We start from the raw sequence: 25,756 nt of genomic DNA on the forward strand, positions 1-25,756 counted from the left end.
ATTTGTCCTGTTTCCTGACGAACCTTACCTAACCTAACCTAACCCACAGTGGTAGTGTTTATTATGAATATACCAGGGGTGGTATAGCGTGTCGTTAAGTCTTAGAATGATAAGTGTGCCGAGAGTCTTAAACCAGTGGTGTGATGTGAAGAGATTCAGTCTTAGGAGAACCTGACTATCAACAGAGTTTTGGTGGTATATGACTGCCCTAGCATTAAGAGCGGTGTGTTGTGTCTCTGCAGGTCTGTGGTGGACGCCGAGGTAGCCATCTCTGTCATTGACACCAACCAGGAGCCGCCTATCTTCGAGAAGCCCCGCTACACTTTCGGCGCCAACGAGAGCGTTCCTCAAGGCTCCGTCGTCGGCACCGTCACTGCCACCTCCAGCGGTAGAGGTGAGTGGAAAGGAGGGACAAAAAGATAAAAGAAGAGGTTTATCCATGCCAGGTTTACTCTCGAGGAATATTTAAGGTTCCAATGATGACGTCGGTTTATTAGTTTTTAAAGTCTATTAATTACTCGAGGACCGTTAAGGTTACTTGTTACGTCCAGTCAAGGATACTTGAATCGCTAAAATAGGGGTTAAAGTAGAGTCTCAACTTAAATACACAGATTTACACTCCTCACAGTATATATAACCTTGAAAAAAGAAGTATTTTACAAAGAGCAGTGTAACTTTGCACAGTTGTTGTAAGTAACAGATATACAGTATGTATTACCTAGTGTTTAGTTTGATAGCTCTGTTATACCACATACCACCAGTTCTACAAACAAGGTATATACCAGCAGACGTATGAAAGATACGCTTTTGCAGCGTGAGATAAATTTAAGAACATAAGAAAAAAGGAACACTGCAACAGGCTTACTGACCCATGCGGAGCAGGTCCACGTTCCCCCCCCCCCCCCGATAAGACTAATGACCCCCCCCCCGGATTAGCCCAATGACCCAATCAGTCTGGTCACCTCCACTCAAGGATGGAGCACGGCACCAGACCCAGCAGCACAAGCTAGTCAGGTCCAACTCACACCCACCCACACCCACTCATGTATTTATCTAACCTATTTTTAAAACTACACAACGTTTTAGCCTGAATAACTGTACTCGGGAGTTTGTTCCACTCATCCACAACTCTATTACCAAACCAGTGCTTTCCTATATCCTTCCTGAATCTGAATTTTTCCAACTTGAAACCATTGCTGTGAGTCCTGTCTTGGCTGGAAATTTTCAGCACACTATTTACATCCCCTTTATTTATTCCTGTTTTCCATTTATACACCTCAATCATATCCCCCCTAATTCTACGCCTTTCGAGAGAGTGCAGATTCAGGGCCCTCAGTCTATCCTCATAGGGAAGATTTCTGGTACATGGGATCATCTTTGCCATCCTCCTCTGTACGTTTTCCAGAGCATTTATATCCATTCTGTAATACGGTGACCAGAACTGTGCAGCATAGTCTAAATGAGGCCTAACCAAGGATATATAGTTGAAGAACAACCTGAGGACTTCTAATATTTATACTTCTAGATATGAACCCAAGAATTCTGTTAGCTTTATTGCGAACACTAATGCACTGTTGTCTTGGTTTTAGATTACTGCTAACCAGAATTCCTAAATCCTTTTCGCAGTCAGTAGTAGTAAGATTTACATTATTTAGTTTATATATGGCATGGTTATTTACCTGTCCAACATTTAGAACTTTGCATTTGTCAATATTAAACTGCATCTGCCACTTCTCCGACCATTGCATCAGTCTATTCAAATCATCCTGCAGTGTTCTAGTGTCCTCTTTAGAATGAATTGGACGGCCTATTTTGGTGTCATCAGCAAATTTGCTTATGTCGCTATTTATTCCCTCATCTATGTCGTTTATGTAAATTGTGAACAACAACGGGCCCAACACTGACCCCTGAGGAACACCGCTTGTGACGTGCCCCCATTCTGATTTCTCCCCATTTATGCAAACTCTCTGCTGTCTATTTGTCAGCCATGCCTCTACCCAGGAAAAAAATCTCCTCCTATTCCGTGTGCCTTAAGATTCATCAATAGCCTCTGATGTGGAACTCTATCGAAAGCCTTACTGAAGTCCATATACACAATATCATATTCATTACCATGATCTTCCTCCTCAAACACCTTAGTGAAAAAAGTTAGTAAATTCGTAAGACAGGAACGCCCCTTTGTAAAACCGTGTTGAGATTCATTAATCAGTCTGTGCCTGTCAAGACGGCTACGAATTGCTTCGGCAATTATTGATTCCATAAATTTTCCCACAGCCAAGGACCTGTCACCTGCCTTGTAAATAGGTATTACATTTGCCAGTTTCCAACAAGGAACTTTATCAGTCTAATACAGTCATACGAGCAGGAATGCATATACAGAAGTAGCATAAAAGTGAGTGTAATGTAGACGGGGTACATACAATGATTAGTGATGTCGCCTGACAGCTGTGTCCTGATGGACATTAAAGCTGCCTGTCTTGTGTACAAGTGTATTACTGAGGCAGATAACTAGGTTTTAATCAATGGTGTTTATTTAACTCTTTCTTAAGGATAAGTTGGCCGTTATTCCACTTGATTAAGTGATCTTCACTATTCCTGTGAATAACACAGCCAGTGTTATCATTGTCAGTATAGCAGGTGTATCTATGTTCACTGACACGGGTGTGCGTCTCTCTCTAGCTGTCTTTCCCAAATATATTGTCTCGCATCCTCCACATTGTGTAACATAAATTCCAGCTTTGGTTGCAACTAGACGTGTGGGTTTCTTGCTCGTGAAGTCACTTATGCTAGTTTACGGTGACAGTGGCTACTGGAAGATTGAACGTACAGAAAGCACTGGAATTGTTATTAGCCACCTTACTGTTAGAGAAGCTGACAAATGTTTCCAGAGATTTATCAAGCTTAGGGGTGTTGACAGTCCTCAGAACATGTCTAAAAGTCACTGACGAAAGGAAAGACGAAGTGTAGCTTTAATAACGCCTAGTGAATGTAATTGTATTCCCTCTCAAGGTATTTGGGGCTACTTACTCAGCAGACCCTCAGAAAAACTCCGATGGCAACACTGCGTTTCGTCCAGTTGCCATGATTTCAGTGGAAGTGCATTCAATTGTCCTTATTAGTTGATTTCCGGGACACTCTGAGAGTGTTTTGCTAAATCTACACTGGAGTACATCTGTGAAGGGAAGTTTGTCTTCATACTTCTCTTCAAGAGTGCTGAGTTTTATGGAGGTCAGCGATGCTGAACTTCTTTGGTACTATGAAGAGATCATCCGCATACCACAACATAGGAATGAAGAGTGTGAACTTTTCCACATCCAGATACTCCATGTACAGGTAAGTTAGTACAGCGCTAACGAGGGACCTCGTTGTCTTGCCGAAGCTTTACCTGTATAAAATATTACCATAAGAAAAAATTAAGATGAACACACCTCAGCAATATCATCGAAATTCCCAGCAGGGGCAGAAAGATCGAGGTTGTCATTGATTATCCTGTAAAGATGTTCTGTAGCCTGGGTCTCGGGTACATTTGTAAATAAAGAAATATACAAACTTACCAATTTCTCGTTTTTCGTACTTACTGGTCGAACACTGTTAAGTTCACTGGAGTATTTAAAAAGTGCGGTGCTGATCATTCCTTATTACCTTCGTCGTCTCTGATAACTACGGTGCTCTCAACTTTGACCAGGTGTTTGAGAGTGTTAATGTAGCACGTGGCAGTACAGGGTCTGAAAGTTCAGCTGTCAGCACATAGGGAAAGATAACCCTGACTCCTTGGATCAAGAACTCTTAATTAACAAGCATCAAGAAACCTAATTTAAAAGCAACTAGGTATTGTTACAAGATAACAAGTCAAGATGGGAAAGATCTCAGCATGAACTACGAATACTTGTTCAGGTGTGAAGTTCACACCACACTCTTATATTCTTGTTAGTTAATGACGGAGAACTCTTGATCCATGGAACTGGAGCTATCATAACCTTTCTTAGATCAAACCATTTCCTTATATTGCAAGCTCCCGATGAAGTTCTGGAAACAGAGCGAAAAGCCTAGTGTTGCTTTTTGCTTGTTGCTGTTGTTTTTTGTTTGCGATTGTTTACATATTAATACACGAGTATCTGAAGGATTGGTTGGTTGCTGCAGGTGGAGGCGAGGTGAGGTACAACATATACTCTGGTGACCCCAACGGCTACTTCAGCATCGACAGTTTGAGTGGTATGTTGAGTACAGCGTCTCTCCTCGACCACGAGTCTCACCCCTTCGTCTTGCTCAACGTTCTGGCAACCGCTGGGAACCCTCCCACCTATGGTCACACTCAGGTCAGTACCCACACACCACTACCAGGTTAGTACCCACACACCACTGCCAGGTTAGTACCCCACACACCACTACCAGGTTAGTTCCCACACACCACCACCAAGTCAGTACCCCACACACCACCACCATGTCAGTACCCCCACACCACCACCAGGTCAGTACCCACACACCACCACCAGGTCAGTACCCACACACCACCACCAGGTCAGTACCCACACACCACTACCAGGTTAGTACCCACACGCCACTGCCAGGTTAGTTCCCACACGCCACCACCAGGTCAGTACCCCACACACCACTACCAGGTTAGTACCCACACCACCACCAGGTCAGTACCCACACACCACTACCAAGTTAGTACCCATACACCACCACCAGGTCAGTACCCACACACCACTACCAGGTCAGTACCCCACACACCACCACCAGGTTAGTACCCACACACCACTACCAAGTTAGTACCCATACACCACTACCAGGTCAGTATCCACACACCACTACCAGGTCAGTATCCACACACCACTGCCAGGTTAGTATCCACACACCACCACCAGGTCAGTACCCACACACCACTACCAGGTCAGTACCCCACACACCACCACCAGGTTAGTACCCACACCACCACCAGGTCAGTACCCACACACCACTGCCAAGTTAGTACCCATACACCACTACCAGGTTAGTACCCACACACCACTACCAGGTCAGTACCCACACACCACTGCCAGGTTAGTACCCACACACCACTGCCAGGTTAGTACCCATACACCACTACCAGGTTAGTATCCATATACTACTACCAGGTCAGTACCCACACACCACTGCCAGGTTAGTACCCATACACCACTACCAGGTTAGTACCCACACACCACCACCAGGTCAGTACCCACACACCACTGCCAGGTTAGTACCCATACACCACTACCAGGTTAGTACCCACACCACTACCAGGTCAGTACCCCACTCACCACCACCAGGTTAGTACCCACTTACCACCACCAGGTTAGTACCCACACACCACCACCAGGTTAGTACCCACACACTGCCAGGTCAGTACCCACACACCACTACCAGGTTAGTGCCCATACACCACTACCAGGTTAGTACCCACACAGCACCACCAGGTCAGTACCCACACACCACTTCCAGGTTAGTACCCATACACCACTACCAGGTTAGTACCCACACACCACCATAAGGTCAGTACCCACACACCACTAACAGGTCAGTACCCACACACCACCACCAGGTCAGTACCCACACACCACCACCAGGTCAGTACCCACACACCACTTCCAGGTTAGTACCCACACACCACCACCAGGTCAGTACCCGCACACCACTTCCAGGTCAGTACCCACACACCACTTCCAGATTAGTACCCACACACCACCACCAGGTCAGTACCCATACACACCACCACCAGGTCACTACCCCCACACCACCAGATCAGTCCCCACACACCACCAGATCAGTCCCCACACACCACTACCAGGTCAGTACCCGCACACCACCACCAGGTCAGTACCCACACACCACCACTAGATCACTGCCCACACACCACCACTAGATCACTGCCCACACACCACCACTAGGTCACTGCCCACACACCACGACAAGTTCAGTGCCCACACATCACCAGGTCAGTGCCTACACACCAACAGTAGGTCTGTACCCCCACACCACCACCAGGTCAGTACCCACACACCACCACCAGGTTAGTACCCACACACCACTACCAGGTTAGTACCCACACACCACTACCAGGTTAGTACCCACACACCACTACCAGGTCTACCCACACACCGCCACCAGGTTAGTACCCACACACCACCACCAGGTCACTGCCCACACATCACCACCAGGTCAGGGCCCACACATCACCAGGTCAGTACCCACACACTACAAGGTCTCTACCCACACACCACCACCAGGTCACTGCCCACACATCACCACCAGGTCAGTGCCCACACATCACCAGGTCAGTACCCACACACTACAAGGTCTGTACCCACACACCACCACCAGGTTTGTACCCACACACCACTTCCAGGTCTGTACCCACACATCGCCACCAGGTTAGTACCCACACACCACCAGGTCAGTGCCAACACACCACCACCAGGTCGGTGCCCACACATCACCAGGTCAGTACCCACACATTACTACCAGGTCTGTACCCACACACCACTGCTAGGTTAGTACCCACACACCACCACCAGGTCAGTACCCACACACCACCACCAGGTCAGTACCCACACACCACCACCAGGTCAGTACCCACAGACCACCACCAGTTCAATGCCCACACATCACCAGGTCTGTACCCACACACCACCACCAGGTTAGTACCCACACACCACTACCAGGTCTGTACCCACACCGCCACTAGGTTAGTACCCACACACCACCAGGTCAATACGCACACACCACTACCAGGTCAATACCCACACACCACTTCCAGGTTAGTACCCACACACCACCACCAGGTCAGTACCCACACACCACCACCAGGTCACTGCCAACACACCACCACCAGGTCAGTGCCCACACATCACCAGGTCAGTACCCACACACCAACAGCAGGTCTGTACCCACACACCACTACAAGGTCTGTACCCCACATACCACCACCACCAGGTTTGTACCCACACACCACTACCAGGTCTGTACCCACACACCACTACCAGGTCTGTACCCACACACCACCACCAGGTTAGTACCCACACACCACCAGGTCAGTACCCACACACCTCCACTAGGTCAGTACCCACACACCACTACGAGGTTAGTACCCACACACCACCACTAGGTCAGTACCCACACACCACAACTAGATCAGTGTTAACAGAGGCACACATGCAGGTCAGTACCCACACACTGCCAGGTCAGTACCCACACACCACCACTAGGTCAGTACCCACACACCACTACCAGGTCAGTATCCACACGCTACAACTAGATCAGTGTTTACACAGGTACACATGCAGGTCAGTACCCATACACTACCAGGTCAGTACCCACACACCACTACCAGGCTAGCACCCACATGCCACTACCAGGTTAGTACCCACACACCACTACCAGGTCAGTATCCACACGCTATAACTAGATCAGTGTCAACACAGGTACACATGCAGGTTAGTGGATTCATGGATACAATAAAATATGTATTCACAATAATCTTAACTGTTTTCAGGTCAACATCAGTATTTACGACGTAAACGACAACGCGCCTGAGTTCGACGTACACTCCGTGAAGATCTCGGTGCGTGAGAACGCCGTGCTCAACGAAGCCATCTACGCGGCACATGCCACAGACCACGACTCCGGTGACAACGGCATCGTTACTTACAGCCTCATCCAGAACCCCGGGGGAATGTTTCTCATAGACGAGGTGAGGCCAGACACTGCTAACTCGAGGATAGGGCTTGTTTCCATCACTGAATAGTGTAGCACTTATTACTTGCGTTCTTTTATTGCTGAAGCTAAGGTTCGCCAAGAACCCCCGGCGGTGCGTTCATCACCGGCAAGGTTCATTAGATTGTCTTAATTTGAAACGACTGCAGTGTAAACCTTAAATTCACTTACAGGACTGTTTTCTTACCTCTCGAGATCTGTTTTTTTCTTTTATTTGTCTTATTGATCTGAGGTTAATGGACTGGAGCAAAAATATGCAGCAAATCTTATAGGCACATATGTAGATTAAACGTTCATACAGATAATACAGATAGACCACAATGTGCGTAGCTTGAGCAACCGATTCGTTTGTGTGTCACAGAATCAAGGTATCCTGATGCTGGCGGAGGAGCTGGATTATGAAAACGTACAGAAGTACACACTTGTGATCGGGGCGCAGGACAAGGGCGTACCCCTCCTTTCCTCCAACCTGACGGTGAATCTTGAGGTGCAGGACGTGAATGACAACCCTCCAGTCTTTGACAAGACCTCCTACGTAGTGAGTGTCCTGGAGTCGATGCCAGCCAACTCACAGTTCCTGCAGGTAACAGCTCTCGACCTCGACACTGGAAACAATGCCAGACTCACCTACACCATCCGCGAGAAGGAGTTCGAGAATGTCTTCGGCATCTTTCCAAATTCTGGCTCTCTCTACCTGAAGGAGGTTGGTACAGACTGACCGGGTTTGATGTCAGTTATTTTTCTAATGAATCGTTAAACTGTGTGTATATTGTTTACCCTTAGTGAGCCCATGATAAACAAAAAGTGCTGAAACCTAACTATATTTCAGAGAACAGTTGAAGCATATTTGATAAGGTAACCTAACATTCAAACATCTTTTATCACTGTTGGTTTTAGTAGCAGTGTATCAGTGCTTTGACTGATCAGCTGTATTGTTCACGGGAGAGATTAGCATATATCTTGATACATGTAATCAAACTCTATTTTAGTTCCGACTCTATTCGCACTTGTTCATGTGTGTTCAGGTGTTGGATCGCGAGACACGGGACCGGTACGTGCTGACGGTGGTGGCCACGGACAACGGCACGCCGGTCTCTACCGCCTCAACCACCGTCACCATCAATGTCCTGGACGCCAACGACAACACCCCAGCCTTCTCCAGACAGGTAAGGTGTTCCTGTGTGTGTGTGTGTGTGTGTGTTATATATTTCCATGTCTTCAGACAGTAGTGGTGCCTCTCTTGCTTGTAGGTACATCTTCGCCTGCTTGTGGGCACTGCCCTCTACACAGTTCCGTGTCTCCTCTATACAGCTACTTATTTACTTCTCCAAACAGTATGTTGTCCCCTACACAACCAGCCTCCTTATATTGTTCCTTCCTTATATTGTTCCTTCCTTATATTGTTCCCTTCTTATGTTTATTGTTGTTAAGAACAAGATTTGGGTAAATTGTTAATATTAGTGATAATGGAACATAGGATCATTGGTGGTGGTGATCGACCCCCCCCCTCCCAGCGGATCGGTCCCAGACCAAGCCTCTGCTTGAGGGCCAGATCAGTAAGGCTGTTGGTGCCAGCGGCACGCATTCCACCGTATGCCCCACATTACGGCTCGTCTGAAACTAAGTTAAGGAAATTATTCAGTTCCATCTGGTAGAGAGCCAAGAAGAGTGTTGGTAACTCACCCTGTGTATGAAGGGAGGGTCTTGACTAGTGTTGCTTCCCTTACACTTACTGTATGTATGAGGGAAGGGTGTTGAAAAGTTTTGGTCCCCCCTTACACTTATGCACGGAGGTATGGTACTGAAGAATCTTGGTACCTTTACATTTACGCATGGGTTTGTGAGAGAGAAAAGCAGGTCAGGTGATTATCCTATTCACCCGCCTGTATGTCTTCCCCTGTTCACCCACCTGTATCCTTCTGGTCCACCTGTGCATCCCCCACACTAAGCCTCACACATGTTGTTTACCTCTGACAGATCTACGAGTTCACGGTGGAAGAGAACCTAGACACAGGTGCCGTGGTGGGCAGCGTGACGGCAGAAGACAGAGACCTGGGCAACAACGCCTCCCTCAGGTTCTCCCTCTCACCTGCAGACGGCTCCTTCCAGATTAACCCAGTCACAGGTAAGTCACTCTCTACAATCACCGTCACAGGTGAGTCGCTCTCTACCATCACCGTCACAGGTGAGTCACACTCTACCATCAGTGTCACAGGTGAGTCACTCCATCACCGTCACAGGTGAGTCACACTCTACCATCAGTGTCACAGGTGAGTCACTCCATCACCGTCACAGGCGAGTCACTCTCTACCATCAGTGTCACAGGTGAGTCACTCCATCACCGTCACAGGTGAGTCACTTTCTACCATCAGTGTCTCAACGGTGGCAGACAATAAACTTACATATATACACCATGGTTATTGAACATGTTTTTAGATGTGGTTGTGTAATAAGTGTATGCCAGGGTGTTGGGAAAATTGTGGCATTAAACGATCTGACACAGAGTGGGAATTGTCACAGTTGGTATTTGCTAATGACACAGTTCTTTTGGGGGATTCTGAAGACAAATTTCAGAGGTTGCATGACAAATTTGGGAGCCTATGTAAAAGGAAGAAATGAAAAGCAAACGTAGACAAGAAGAAGGTAAAGAGGGTAAGAGAAAGTCTAGGAAATAATAGGTGTATGACTTGAGGAATTATAGAGGCAGTGGGTGTATTTAGATATTTTGGAAAAATGAATGTGTAGTAGATGCGTCTATGAAAGTTGAGTTGAAATGTAGAACAGAAGAAGGGGGGGGAAGTTGGTTGATGTGTGGAAAGACAGTTTATGTATGGAATGCACCAGGGTATAGTGGCGGGTTTGGAGTGCTTCATTGAAAAGTAAACTGGAGGCAGTGGAGATTGTAAGACTGAGAGCAATGTGTGGTGTGAATTTCATGCAAAGAATTCTGAGCGTAGAAATTGAAAGATGGGGAGTGACCAAGGTAATAATTCAGAATTTGTGGAGGAGTTGGTGAGGTGGGTTGGCCTTGTGTTAGTATTATATTCATGGGCAAGCACTAAGACCGTATGAGTTACGCAGCGCCTGGCGGGTGGACGGTGTGTCGGTCAGGTCAGAGGGAACTAGTCTGCCAGATAACAGTGTAACTTGTCAATGGTCCAAATCGGACCCAGACGTCGTCTAAAGTGCCGGTTATTTGTGTATTGTTCCAGTCATGGTATTATGCATTTCTGTTCTTTAACTGTTATTACATGTTATTAAGTGTGGCGGTGTATGACAAGTGTGATGGTGTATGACAAGTGTGAAGGTGTATGACAGGTGTGATGGTGTATGACAGGTGTGATGGTGTATGACAGGTGTGATGGTGTATGACAACTGTGATGGTGTATGACAAGTGTGATGGTGTATGACAAGTGTGATGGTGTATGAATGGTGTATGTGATGGTGTATGACAAGTGTGATGGTGTATGACAAGTGTGATGGTGTATGACAAGTGTGATGGTGTATGACAAGTGTGATGGTGTATGACAAGTGTGATGGTGTATGACAAGTGTGATGGTGTATGACAAGTGTGATGGTGTATGACAAGTGTGTTGGTGTATGACAAGTGTGATGGTGTATGACAAGTGTGATGGTGTATGACAAGTGTGTTGGTGTATGACAAGTGTGACAATGGTGTATGACAAAGTGTATGACAAGTGTGATGGTGTATGACAAGTGTGTTGGTGTATGACAAGTGTGAAGGTGTATGACAAGTGTGTTGGTGTATGACAAGTGTGATGGTGTATGACAAGTGTGTTGGTGTATGACAAGTGTGATGGTACGTACTATTTAAGGCAAATATCTCGATATACGTTATGTAGGTTAGGTTACATTAGGTTAGGAGGTTATAGTTATAGTCAGGTGGTGCTGGTGTGGTGAACCTCTGGGAAATAACTTCAGCAAAAATACCTTGTTTTATTTTCCTGTTTGAACTACCATGACACGTTCCTCAGGAACCTTACATAAGTTCTCACTACTACCATGACACCTTCCTCAGGAACCTTACATAAGTTCTCACTACTACCATGACTCCTTCCTCAGGAACCTCACATAAGTTCTCACTACTGCCATGACTCCTTCCTCAGGAACCTCACATAAGTTCTCACTACTACCATGACTCCTTCCTCAGGAACCTTATATAAGTTCTCACTACTACCATGGCTCCTTCCTCAGGCACCTCACATAAGTTCTCACTACACTACCATGACTTCTTCCTCAGGAACCTCACACAAGTTCTCACTACTACCATGACTCCTTCCTCAGGAACCTTGTATAAGTTCTCACTACTACCACGACTCATTCCTCAGGCACCTCACATAAGTCCTCACTACTACCATGACTGCTTCCTCAGGAACCTCGCAAAAATTCTCACTACTACCATGGCTTGTTCCCCAGGAACCTTATATAAGTTCTCACTACTACCATGGCTCCTTTCTCAGGAACCTCACATAAGTTCTCACTACTACCATTACTCCTTCCTCAGGAACTTCACAAGTTCTCACTATTACCATGACTCCCTCCACAGGAACCTCACATAAGTTCTCACTACCATGACTTGTTCTTCAGGAACCTCACATAAGTTCTCACTACTACCATGACTCCTTCCACAGGAACCTCACATAAGTTCTCACTACCATGACTTGTTCCTCAGGAACCTTATATAAGTTCTCACTACTACCATGACTCCTTCCTCAGGAACCTCACATAAGTTCTCACTACTATCACAACTACCATTAATTGTCCACTAATTGAAGAATATAGAGATAGACAGTATAATAACATATGTGACATGTCAATATATCTTATAAATGAAAATAAGATACCAAATATATTAAGCAAATTTCCTAAATTTGCTTGTAACACATAAGTGAACTGTAGATATAAATCCGAATGTACTCGTGTTAACCCCTTAAGGCCTAGTTCATAGGCCTTTTTTTGTATCCATATATCCTTGCGCTACCCCCTACAGGATAGATATGGGGTGCATAATAAGGTATCCACTTCGGTAGCAAAATCTAAATATCCGTGACCATCCTAACACTTACGATTCTGGTTGAGACTCAGACGTATCTTGCGTACTCCTGCAGGAGAGATCGTGACGCGGGTTGCCCTGGACCGGGAATTGAAGGCTGTGTACGAGGTGACGGCTGAAGTGCACGACGAGGGACGTCCACCACGGCACACCCGAGCCACTGTCAGGGTCCTCGTGACGGACGTCAACGACAACTCCCCGACCTTCATTGAGCCCCGGGAACCCTCGGTCAGCGTGAGGGAGGAGCAGCCCGCTGGCACCGAGGTCCTGCAGGTACCTGACCTCACTTCACTCACTCTTTGTTCCTGTTGTTTCTTCAGTGAGGTAACTACCTTACCTGTTGTTTCTTCAGTGAGGTAACTACCTTACCTGTTGTTTCTTCAGTGAGGTAACTACCTTACCTGTTGTTTCTTCAGTGAGGTAACTACCTTACCTGTTGTTTCTTCAGTGAGGTAACTACCTTTCCTGTTGTTTCTTCAACGAGGTAGCAGCCTTTTAGTTCCTTTAGTATGGTACCTTACCTGTTATTACTGTAGTGTGTAATGGTCTCTGGTTTCTAGTGCACAGTGGTCTACTTTCTATTGTGTAATGGTCTTTAGTTTCTAGTGTGTAGTGGTCTTTAGTTTCTACTTTGCTGTAGTCTCTGTTTTCAAGCATGTGCAGCGTCTCAGTTTTTGTGTGTATTGATGTGTGGTCTCTGGTTTCTAGTGTGTAGTGGTCTCCTGTTTCTACTGTATCATACTCTCTGGTTTCTAGTGTATTGGTCTGGTTTCTAGTGTTACTATCTTTAGTTTTTAGTGTAGCTATCTTTGGTTTCTATTACGTGTAGTGGTCCCTTCTCTTGGTCGTGCGATGGTCGTTAATCTCTGTGTATACATGGTAGTGTTTCCTTCAAATTTTATAGAATTAGAAGTAAACTTATTCTGGATAGTTTGTATAATGGAGTGTGCCTATAATGGATAGTCAGGTCTTCTCTGATAGCTACAGCTGGTAGGCAGTCTTGGTCTCTTAGTGTCTATAAGAAATATTCAGATTTTTTTGTATTTGGTTTGGGAGAGCGTTACAGCTGCAGGTTGAGGTAATTACATTGTGTTCAATCTGAGTCTTAATCTGTTCTTCCTTAAGCATTGTTGGGAGAAGCCAGAGGTGAACGTGAAGTTCACGGCACAAATTGTGCCACATTTGGATATCTTAACTGCCGAAACGTTTCGCCTGTGCAACAGGCTTCTTCAGTCGAATTCAAGCTAATAGAACTTGGCAGATAATAGCGGTAACAGTAGTTTCGACGAGATCAGTCCATCAGCCTTGGAAGGAGGTGGTGGTCAGTCCCGCAGGCTTGAGGCACTGATTGCTTCTTATCAAGACTGACGGGCTGATCACGTCAAAAATATTACTTCGACTGTCCACATTCGACTAAAGAAACCTCTTCTGCAGACGAAATGTGTCGTCAGTAAAGATACCCAAGTGTTGCTTGTGGCATCTTATTCATCATGTCTTTGTTGATGAACTTCCTTCAGCCCACATGGATAATTAAGGCCATTTATGCTCCGAAGATCTTACGATCATCTCTTACGATCACTTAAGGTTCTTCGTTAGTTTTTCTGCGAACATTCCTCACCCGTTAGCTCTTGTCAAAGCCTCACCTTTATTTGCTGCTGCTATTTTTCCTATTAAGAGTCAGTCATTTAAGAGCTTGGCAAGTTCTTGATATGTACCTTTTAAAGAACGATCTATCCTTGAAGTACTTTGTTAAGAACTGCTGCCTAAGGAACTACCTAGTAGTTAACTAGTAACTAAATTACCTACCTCGTAATGAGCTAACTACCCAACAGTGAGTCAGTAAACAAAGAGTTCTCTTACAACTAGCCTACAACACAGTCATGATATCATAAGAAATATGAAGCAGTTAGCCCCCGTGTGTCATTCAGCTCAGGAGTTGCTGGAGACTCATCCTCTGCTCTCAAGACGAAGACGCTAGTTGCAACACAAAATGGGAAACGTTTCGCTCTGTGTGGAACGAAACGTTGATCCAGCAAACCCTTATTTTACAACGTGCTTCTTCATCTGCAGTACATCATTTCGTTTGCCCTCCTTCCAATCTCGATTCAGACGAAACATAACAGTGCAAGAGTAGTGTTTATCATACAACGCGGTCACCATTATAGTCCTTGCCAGATAACTCAGGTGTACCGTCCACAGGTACGGGCGACGGACCGTGACGAAGGCAACAACGCCTCCATCACATACTCCTTCATCAGTAGCGAGGACAACGATGACGACGCCGCCTTCAACATCAACCCTGCCACTGGAGTCATCACCACCACCAAGGTCAGTACCCAGCTATCCCTTCATTCACCCAATGTCAGCCTCATCCCCTGCCATGACTTCTACCACTTATATTCACTCTTTCCTCACTCCTGCTTACTCCAAACAGTCGACGTTATATGCTGACTTTGTCATTTTAAGTCCTGATGGATCTTGTATTCGCAGTTCTAATTCCTTGCGAAATTATTAAGAACCTTGTAATTATTGTCCTTTTCTCGTGCCAAGTTTTGAAGGGCCTTATGTTCTGTCTTTACATCCTGTCAGATCGTGAAAAACCTTACATTAACTTCTCTTACCTCTTGCTAACCCTGAAAACCCATCACCCCTTCTAAACCTGAGCAGACACAAACGTTCCACTAACTTCCTGTCCTGGCACTAGTCGATAATCTTCATTATCTGCATTATCGACTAGTTGCACATATTTTCATTAAACAGTAATAACTATTAACGTCACTAAAAAGTGTAGATCTCAACTCTAATAGCGTACATTTTTAACATTACTTATATAATAATTTGTGAATGGTAACTATTGGCATTATAAAAACAAAATTCTTAGAGACTGCATAGGAATGGCAGACAACAGGAGACCAGAAAGTGCATATCTCTGGATCTCTGTCTAGTTCTAGATAGCTGAGATTAGAATAGTATAGCATAAAGCTCTCCCCCGACCTCCACTCCCTTCGGCCATATTATAGGCTTGAAAAAGTTGATGAAACAAATATGTATAGAAAAATGCTAAGAGAGAGAAAGGAAGGGGATTTTTCTTTTTAATTTAGTAAAAAATGATACGTCAGCATGTGCTAGCACCCTGTTCTATATGATAGTTATATGGTAGGAACAAAAGCTGTTTGTTTCCCTGTCAAAAATCATCCCACAAGATGTGATTCACAGTGTTGAAAAATGTTAGCTTGAGTAGAAGACTTCAGTACAGCAATGATATTGTTATTAAGATTCAGCAGCTATGACAGCTTAGAAGATTTCCATCTCTTTGGATGGCCTGTTTCATAAAGAGAGAGGAAGGGGTGGAGGCAAAATGGAGAGACGACGAGTGGATAGATGTAGTAATAAATATAGACGAATGAAACTGAGAAATGACGTCTAGATTATGTTTTGGCGGAAGTAACATTCTTGCGATGTTGCAGGTTCTGGACCACGAGGCCAAGCAGGTGTATCGGGTGACGGTGCTGGCCAGCGACCAGGGCAACCCACCTAAGAACGTTACCAAGGTCATACAAATTGAGGTGTTGGATATGAACGATAATCGGCCCACCTTCCCCGCCTCCTCGATGGTGTTTAAGGTGAAGGAGGGGGTGAGGGTGGGCGAAGAAGTAGGTTCGGTGATCGCAGTGGACAGAGACGGCGGCGAGAATGGCCGAGTTACCTACACTATTCTCACAGGAAACACTTATGGTACCTTTGACATCAACAAGACAACAGGACAGATGTTCACGGCCAAGCAAGTGGACTACGAGATGGCTACTGAGTACATGCTACAGGTGAAGGCCGTGGACTCCTCAGCTACCAACCCTCAAAGTTCTATCATCAATGTGAAGATAGAAGTCCAGGATAAGAACGATCAGTCTCCCATCTTCAAGGATGATCCCATCATCTTTTCTATCAGCGAGAACACCGCCATTGGCACGCCTGTGTGGAACTTCACGGCCACCGACCTGGACTCGGGTGACAACGGTTACGTGCAGTACTCGCTGACGCAACAGAGGCCTAAGAAAGTGTTCAAGCTCGACTCAACCACTGGGATGCTGACGCTGATGGCACCGCTGGACTACGAGGAACACCGTGAATACACACTAGTGGTTACTGCTGCCGACCAGCCCCGGGATGAGAGCCACCGTCGCCAGGCCTCCGTCACAGCTCGCATCATCATTGAGGACTACAACGATAACTCGCCGAAGTTTGTGTCTCGGGGACGTGTGGATATAATGGAAGACGAACCCCGGGGCTACCCCGTCCTGCATGTCATCGCCACAGACGAGGACTCCCGTGACAATGGCCGCGTCACCTACATTGTCAGCTCTGGCAACGAAGATGGAAGCTTCGCTCTGGACTATGAAACCGGGGTATTAAGCATAGTGAAGACTCTGGATCGTGAGCGTGCCACTCAGTACCGCCTCAATGTGACTGCCAGCGATCATGGTCAACCACCTCGCTCCGCCACACAAGTCATAGAAGTTTTCATTGAAGACGTTAACGATAATCCTCCCAAGTTCAGTCAGGAAATGTATCGCGCCAACGTGTCTGAGGGCGCCCCACCTGGAACCTCCGTCATCCGTGTGACAGCAGCAGACCGCGACTATGGCACTAATAGCAACTTGACCTATATTATTCCAGCAGGGATCGGCGACAACAAATTTCGCATCAACCCAACCACTGGAGCCATCCACACCATGGCCACACTGGACCGCGAAGAGAAGGATCAATACACGTTGACTGTGTATGTACGTGACGGGTCCTTTCCTGCTCAGTACGACACTGCCTCGGTCTTGGTAACTCTCACTGATGTTAATGATCACGCGCCAGAGTTCCGAGACTCCTGCTACCCCTTACGAGTGCCTGAGAACACTGATCTCTCCGTCATTCACACAGTGCTAGCCACTGACAGGGATGCTGGCCTCAATGGCAAAGTTAGATACTCCATAACAGAAGGTAACATCAACAACAAATTCAGCATCGGCTCATACTCGGGGCAACTCTCCTCTCGACCGCTGGATCGAGAAGCACATGCCAAGTACTTCCTGGTGATTACGGCAGAGGATCGGGCATCATCAGCACTACGGGGCATTTGCAACATTACCATCACTGTTGAGGACCAAAATGACAACGACCCCAAGTTCTCTCAGAACCGGTACACAGCCACACTACAAGAGGACGCCCTGCCAGACACGACAGTGCTGACGGTGAGAGCTGTCGACGAAGACCATGGCGAGAATGCCCGTATTACCTACTCTCTCAGCAACGAGACACAGTGGCTCTTCAAGATAGACAATGAAACTGGCGTCATCACTACCGCTGGGTAAGCTTTGTTTTTAGCTAGAATTACTTGTTCTGTACAGATAATCTAAAAACTAATAAATTAATTTGAACACTTAGGAGTTACACAAACCATTTCTGAAACGTAAGAATATTGTTATGTATATTGATGTTAGTATTACCATATCCATATTAGCATTATCACTCCTGTTTTTTTGGTATATCTGTGTTGGAGACAGACACCCTTGGCTTGTAATGGATTCATTTATTCAGCTACCATCCATAGAAGACTTCTTACAGTGACTTAACGGGTTATATACATATATATGTCTTTGAGAAGTGACGGGGCAGGTGGGCCTTACAGGTGAGAAGTACGATAGACAGGGTTTGGCAGCACGTGGGTGTTTGACCCACCTTCTTCAACAGGAACTGCTATCTTGGGATAAATCTCTCGATTAAGGATTGGGCACACATCTCGCCCATAGCCACATGTTTGCAAGTGTTGCTCCTCTGTGCAGCTGTGGGGTGCAGCTGATTATGGAATACATTTTAACTGCCCACAGCATACTATAGGTGAATAATCACAGTTAAATAACCCATATAATCCTCAAAGTGACCATCCCTCCTCAGGTACTTTGATCGGGAAAAACAAAATATGTATACTTTTGAGGTCCGAGCAACAGACGGCGGCCGCTACGACTCCCGCTCAGAGAAGGCACAAGTGCAGATTACCATCAGCGACGTGAACGACAACAAACCAGTGTTCACCCAGTACCCTTTCACCGTGGATGTGCCTGTGTACTCCCAGCCTGGGCACCAGCTGTTACAGGTGTCTGCCACAGACAAGGACGATGGTGTCAACGCAGATATTGTCTTCAGGTATGTTATTTCTGAGTTTCTACTTTCATCTTTGGTTAAATCTGTTTAGTCAAGGACACTTGAGCTAATAGTTTGTATGGGCCGTCTTAGCTTTTTTTCAAGTCTTGTAGTTTGTGTTCAGTTTTAGCTTATTAGTTTTTCTTACCTCGCACCTGTTAATTTTATAGTAAAGGCAGACTGCCTTAACTTTTCATTAAGTAAAAGTAGTTTATACTCATCATGAAGGTAGACTCATTAAACTTTCCTTTAATGGAAAGTTAATTTATATCCAGAGGATAGGTAGAGAGGTAGAGATGGCGGTGGCCAGGGTTTGTTTAGGTTGCTTGTATATGTAGCAGGTTTGTTTAGGTTGCCTGTATATGTAGCAGGTTTGTTTAGGTTGCCCGTATATGTAGCAGGTTTGTTTAGGTTGCCCGTATATGTAGCAGGTTTGTTTAGGTTGCCCGTATATGTAGCAGGTTTGTTTAGGTTGCCCGTATATGTAGCAGGTTTGTTTAGGTTGCCCGTATATGTAGCAGGTTTGTTTAGGTTGCCCGTATATGTAGCAGGTTTGTTTAGGTTGCCCGTATATGTAGCAGGTTTGTTTAGGTTGCCCGTATATGTAGCAGGTTTGTTTAGGTTGCCCGTATATGTAGCAGGTTTGTTTAGGTTGCCCGTATATGTAGCAGGTTTGTTTAGGTTGCCCGTATATGTAGCAGGTTTGTTTAGGTTGCCCGTATATGTAGCAGGTTTGTTTAGGTTGCCCGTATATGTAGCAGGTTTGTTTAGCAACTCCAAGAGGAAAGACAATGAAAAATGTGTGAGGAGTTAAACATACTCTCCAGCATTATGCACTAGAATGCAGCAGGGTACACTATTATATTATTATTATCATCAAAACTAAGCGCTAAACCCGCAAGGGTCATACAGCACTGCAGGGTGGATGTGCTAAAGAAGGAATACATGAGGATCAGAAACCAATGAAGGTTAGGAGTGTGGGAACGGCAGTTAGCAAGGATGGTAGGGAGTACTAAAGGGAAGATATAATCAAAGTTGGTGTAATAAGGAAGTTTCTGACAAAAAGTCAGAAGGAGTCTGTGTCAAAGGTGGAACTGTCAGCGAGGAAGTCAGGTAAAGCAAGTGTTTTAGGGCGGTGGTGATGGCGAAAGTAAATTCTGCGTCCCCGCTGATAGATGGGACAGTCTGTTAAGAGATGATGAACTGACAATGAAACTTGCCAATTCTCACAGAGCGGTGCGGAACATTTTTCCATGATACACGTCAGTAAGACGTGTGTATCTGATACGAGGGCGGGAGAGCGAACATAAGAAGACCAGAAACCCAAACATGGTTTGACAGAATGCAATTTATTGTCAAGCAACTCAGACCACCTTTGTTGCCAACGGTTGTGAAGTTGTCTAGAGATTGCAGCAGCAGATTACAAAAATATAGAATTAATATCACTATTATTTATTCACATGGTTGAACTTTAGCGTAATATGACGTTTCACCTACACGAGAGTTTATCGAATACCTGAAAAAGCCTCATTTAGGTGAAATGTAATAGCAGTTAGTCTCCTCTTACTAATGAATATAGGTATGATGTGTAGCAACTATTTGACCCGAAATATATTGTATGCCTTCAGCGCCACTCACAGGATGAGTGGAACTGCCCATTTAGCTTGACTTTCAGTTATATATCTAACCGTCTGCATGACAGTTAGTTGGGAAGTATAATATAGATTTTCAGCAGGGAAGCTAATAAGTTGTTGCTTCAGTGAGGCTACAAAACATTCTTTAATATTCCTTCTCGTCCCCCCAGTCTGGTGGATGAACCAGTAAACAACAAGTTTCGAATCAACCCCGAGACAGGGATCGTGACGGCGACGAGCCAGCTGGGACTGGAGAGTGGCCGCATCTTCCATCTAGAGGTGGTGGCGCAGGACCGAGGCCGTCCTCCACAGTCGTCCACAGGCTTAGTGGAGATACGAGTGGGTGACGCCACCTCCACTACCACACTCCAGTTTCCCAATGCCACATACTCCGCTGAGCTGGGCGAAAATGCTCCTGCTGGCTCCGATGTAGTGCAAGTGGCTGCCTTCCGTTCTGACGGCCGCAAGCAGAGGATAGCCTACAGCTTCGGCTCTGGCAACGAGGAAAACATCTTTGAAATCAATAGCAACAATGGCTTGATCCGCGTGCGGGACCCCCGCCGCCTGGACTACGAGACCATACCGCAGATGCGGCTCATCATCGTGGCACAGGCAGAGGGCGACACACCCCTCTATGCCTACACCAGCGTCTTTATCACCCTCATCGACATGAACGACAATGCCCCTCGCTTCACCCAGGACCGCTACGTATCGTCGGTGTGGGAGGGCTACAACAAGGGCGCCTACGTGATGCAGGTCTCCGCTACCGACGACGACACGGGAGTCAACGCCAACATTGTCTATCACATCGTCGACGGCAACCACGACAACGCCTTCGTAATAGATCCACCCTTCTCCGGGATTGTCAAGACCAACATTGTGCTTGACCGAGAGATACGTGACGCCTACAAGTTGACTATCATCGCTACTGACGAAGGTGTTCCCCAGCTGACCGGTACCTGCACTCTCAGGATCAATATTGTTGATGCTAACGACAACCAACCCACCTTCCCTCCACACTCTATTGTGCAGGTCTCTGAAGGTAAGTTATGCCACCACTACACTATCTTTATCACTTTATTTCACTGTCACTACACTTCACTGTCACTACACTTCACTGTCACTATGCTTCACTGTCACTACACTTCACCATCATTATCACCTTCACAGGAAGTACGTAGCTGCTTTGCTCTTATTATGTTTATATTGCAAATGCGACTGTTAATATTGAAAAGATTTGTTTTTCAGCCTCCCGTCAGGGGCTTTTGATCCAGGTGGTTAGAGCTAACTTCGTGGGATCACACCTGACAACCTGTCGTTCCTCAGGTTAAGTTACTACTCCTACAGAATAAGATACGATGTATTTGTTACACAGAGTACACATGTACTGAGTATACCGAGTGTACATGTTCTCAGTAGATTGATATTATTAATATTGATTTATATGTGAAGCGCTAAACCCATGTGTTGGGTTGCTCAGAGAGTGGCGGAGGCTCGATCCTCCGTCTGGTAATCGTGGCTGACCTTACTCTCTCAAGAGGTCGCCAAGAAGCAACACTGAGAGAGACAGAGACAGAAGAAGAAGAAGATTTCGTTCGGATTTTTAACCCCGGAGGGTTAGCCACCCAGGATAACCCAAGAAAGTCAGTGCGTCATCGAGGACTGTTAAGCACGTCAAGAAGTTAGAAAGTACAAAGGTTTGCAACAAGGCTAGTCCCAGAGCTCAGGGGAATGTCGTACGAGGAAAGGTTGAGGAAGATCGGACTGACGACACTGGAGGACAGAAGGGTCAGGGAACACATGATAACGACATACAAGATACTGCGGGGAATAGACAAGGTGGACAGAGATAGGATGTTCCAGAGAGGGGACACAGGGACAAGGGGTCACAACTGGAAGCTGAAGACTCAGACGAGTCACAGGGACGTTAGGAAGTATTTCTTCAGTCATAGAGTTGTCAGGAAGTGGAATAGCCTAGCAAGTGAAGTAGTGGAGGCAGGAACCATACATAGTTTTAAGAGGTATGATACAGCTCAGGAAGCAGAGAGAGAGAGGGCCTAGTAGCGATCAGTGAAGAGGCGGGGCCAGGAGCTGAGTCTCGACCCCTGCAACCACAGTTAGGTGAGTACTTATCTCCATTGGGGTCCTCAATCTTGTCCCCCAGGATACGACCCACACCAGTCGACTAACACCCAGGTACCTATTTGCTGCTAGGTGAACATGACAACAGGTGTAAGGAAACGTTTCGAAATGTTTCCACCCGCCGGGAATCGAACCCGGGCCCTCCGTGTGTGAAGCGGGAGCTTTAGCCACCAGGCCACCGGGCCACCGGGCCACCGGAGGGGGGGGAAAGGAGAGAGAGAGAGGGGGAAGAAGAGAGAGAGAGAGAGAGAGAAGGGAAGGAGAGAGAGAGGGAGGGAAGGAAAGGAGAGAGGGAGGTAGGGAAGGAGAGAGAAGGGAAGGAGGGAAGGAGAGAAAGGAAGGAGGGAAGGAGAGAGAAGGGAAGGAGGGACGGAGAGAGAAGGGAAGGAGAGAAGGAGGGAAGGAGAGAGAAGGGAAGGAGAGGGAGGGAGGGAATTAGAGAGAGAGAGAGAGAAGGAAAGGAGAGAGAGAGAGAGGGAGGGAAGGAGAGAGATGGAGGGAGGGAAGGAGAGAGAAAGAGAAGGGAAGGAGAGAGGGAGGGAGAAGGGAAGAAGAGAGAGGAGGAGAGAATTATGATTCGTATCTCCTGTATTTTAAAATACTGAGTAAATTTTAAATATTTTTAAGTATATTTTTTAAATATTCATTATACAGAAATATATAGTAATTTGGAAGTCCATAGTTAGCATAGTTTTGGGGTCTTATTAACCAATAATTATTTTAACACAAACTCATAGTAAATTGTTGCAATAACTTCGCCAAAAATTGCTTTAAAAAACTACACAATTAATATCATTGTAACTATGAAAACTTAGCATCTGTCACACTTCATGTTTCATGTGTGTGAAATAATGCTATCAAAATTTGAGCAGAATTAAGCAAAATTATATCATGGTAATTGTAGCAAGGTTAAGTTTGATTTCTAAGTTAATTTTGATGGTGGAGGATAATGTAATAACATGTCATGGGATATGTATACCTAGTGAGGTATATGTCTCTCAATATATATGAAAGTTTACGTTAATCCCTTTTTTTGGGATTCAAGTATTCTTGACTGGTGGTGAACAAGTGACATGCAGCCTTAATGGCCCTCGTGTAGTCGATGAACTCTGGTCACATTTACTAATCATCGTGTTCCGTAGGAGCTGAGGTTGGCACAGTAATCACCACCATCACTGCCAATGATGTCGACACAAACCCAGCCATCACCTACAACTTCGCCGCTGACGGCAACCCATACAACATGTTCAGCATTGACAAGTTCAGCGGCAAGATCACCCTGGCTGTGCCGCTGGATCACGAAACCCTGGACCAGTACATGGTACAGGTGGAGGCGTCAGACACGGCTCACGTGGCCACCACCTCCATCACGGTGCAGGTGGTAGACGAGAACGACAACAGTCCCATCTTCACCCAGCAGGCCTACCAGGTGGCCCTCCCGGAGCTCTCCGTCCCTGGCACCTCTGTCATAAGGGTGAGTCGCCTTATAATACATATATATGATACTAGTTATCTCCCAAGAGGTTATCGCAAGAAAGTTTAGCTATTTTTTCAGCGTCTTAAGAATCCTAATAATATCAACCAGGAAGTTAATTAAATTATATATTTTTAACACATCGGTCGTCTCCCACCAAGGCAGTGTGACGCGAAAAAAATAAAAACTTCATTTTTTTTCTTGTTGCATTTAGTAATATATAGAGAAGGAGTTACTAGCGCCTTGTTCCCTTCCATCAATTATATTCTATAGAATAAATTTGTAGGGTATCAACGTTGAATGTTGGTGAATGAGATATTGTGAAAGGCAACAAATATCATTAACCAATGTGTAGTCATGGATATATGAAACATGACAGAATTTCAAGTTGTTGCTACGAAAAAAATTGTATATATTGGTTATAGGTTGAGGTGATGTTTTCTCTTCTTGGAACCAACTAAATGTTTGAGATCATATTTACTTTCAGTTTGATGTAGTGTTTCCAGGTGACAAGACTCTTGTGACCTTCCTTGTGACTAATTATAACCCATCACTTGCTGCTGCTGCTACAGGTGAACGCGACGGACGCCGACGCAGGTGCCAACGCCAGGGTGACGTACAGTCTGGGCACGTCGTCTGACAGCGGGTTCTACATCAGTGAGAGGACAGGCGTCATCTACACCAACTCGTCCGTCCACTACAACCCCCGTCACCCCGTCATCCAGCTGGTGGTGACAGCCAGGGACGGAGGGAGACCTTCCCTCGCCGCCGTCGCCGCTGTCAGGATTCAGGTCACGGATGTCAATGACAATGCCCCCAAGTTCTCACGGGAAGTTTACACGTAAGATATATATTGTCTCTCGCTCACTTTTTTCAACATGCCATCACTGATCCGGCAATAACCAATTTTGACTAGCGTAAGTATCGCACCCATTTTATGAGGCGCCTCATGAGTGTAGTTAACTCTTGCAGACCAATACGTCAGTTTCTTAAGGAATTTAAAGGTCTCAATGATGCTGGATTAGTGATGGTCGTATTAACTTTTCTGTGGCGGTGAGCGGAGGATCAAACCTGCACCTCAGCCCGTGTTAAATGATCCACACCGTTGTGTATAAATGTAATAATTTAACTAATGTGGTTAATTCCATTAGAAATTTTACGTCAGGTAGATCCATTTAACATTGAAGTTGGTGTTGATGAAGAGCTCTTGATCCCGAGATGTGGATCAACTCTTCCCTATCTTGCCTTAACCTTGATTACCTCCCATCTCTGGTGCTGGCATGAACCCTACGGGTTTACAGCTTCTCCATACATGTAATAATGGTTCACTATTATCACTTTAAAACTGCTCTCACCCCCACACTACTCTCACCCCACACTACTCTCACCCCACACTACTCACCCCACACTACTCTCACCCCACACTACTCACCCCACACTACTCTCACCCCACACTACTCTCACCCCCACACTACTCTCACCCCACACTACTCTCACCCCACACTACTC

General features: G+C 45.9%; 1 protein-coding gene across 1 annotated transcript in view; it reads left to right on the forward strand.

The window, feature by feature from the left end:
* The window catches only part of LOC128705429 (protein dachsous-like), an 83,684-nt gene that overhangs the window by 32,423 nt on the left and 25,505 nt on the right, over window positions 1-25,756 (forward strand). Inside the window, exons 4-16 of the mRNA XM_070087784.1 lie at window positions 243-394; window positions 4,141-4,316; window positions 7,514-7,711; window positions 8,096-8,437; window positions 8,760-8,900; window positions 9,712-9,859; window positions 12,864-13,081; window positions 15,008-15,136; window positions 16,276-18,164; window positions 18,752-19,000; window positions 20,802-21,673; window positions 23,916-24,247; window positions 24,820-25,088. Coding sequence (XP_069943885.1) covers window positions 243-394; window positions 4,141-4,316; window positions 7,514-7,711; window positions 8,096-8,437; window positions 8,760-8,900; window positions 9,712-9,859; window positions 12,864-13,081; window positions 15,008-15,136; window positions 16,276-18,164; window positions 18,752-19,000; window positions 20,802-21,673; window positions 23,916-24,247; window positions 24,820-25,088 — 5,115 coding nt within the window. The remainder of the gene's footprint in view (window positions 1-242; window positions 395-4,140; window positions 4,317-7,513; window positions 7,712-8,095; window positions 8,438-8,759; window positions 8,901-9,711; window positions 9,860-12,863; window positions 13,082-15,007; window positions 15,137-16,275; window positions 18,165-18,751; window positions 19,001-20,801; window positions 21,674-23,915; window positions 24,248-24,819; window positions 25,089-25,756) is intronic.

Source organism: Cherax quadricarinatus, chromosome 2 (genome assembly GCF_038502225.1).
Source record: "Cherax quadricarinatus isolate ZL_2023a chromosome 2, ASM3850222v1, whole genome shotgun sequence".
Taxonomy (NCBI): domain Eukaryota; kingdom Metazoa; phylum Arthropoda; class Malacostraca; order Decapoda; family Parastacidae; genus Cherax; species Cherax quadricarinatus.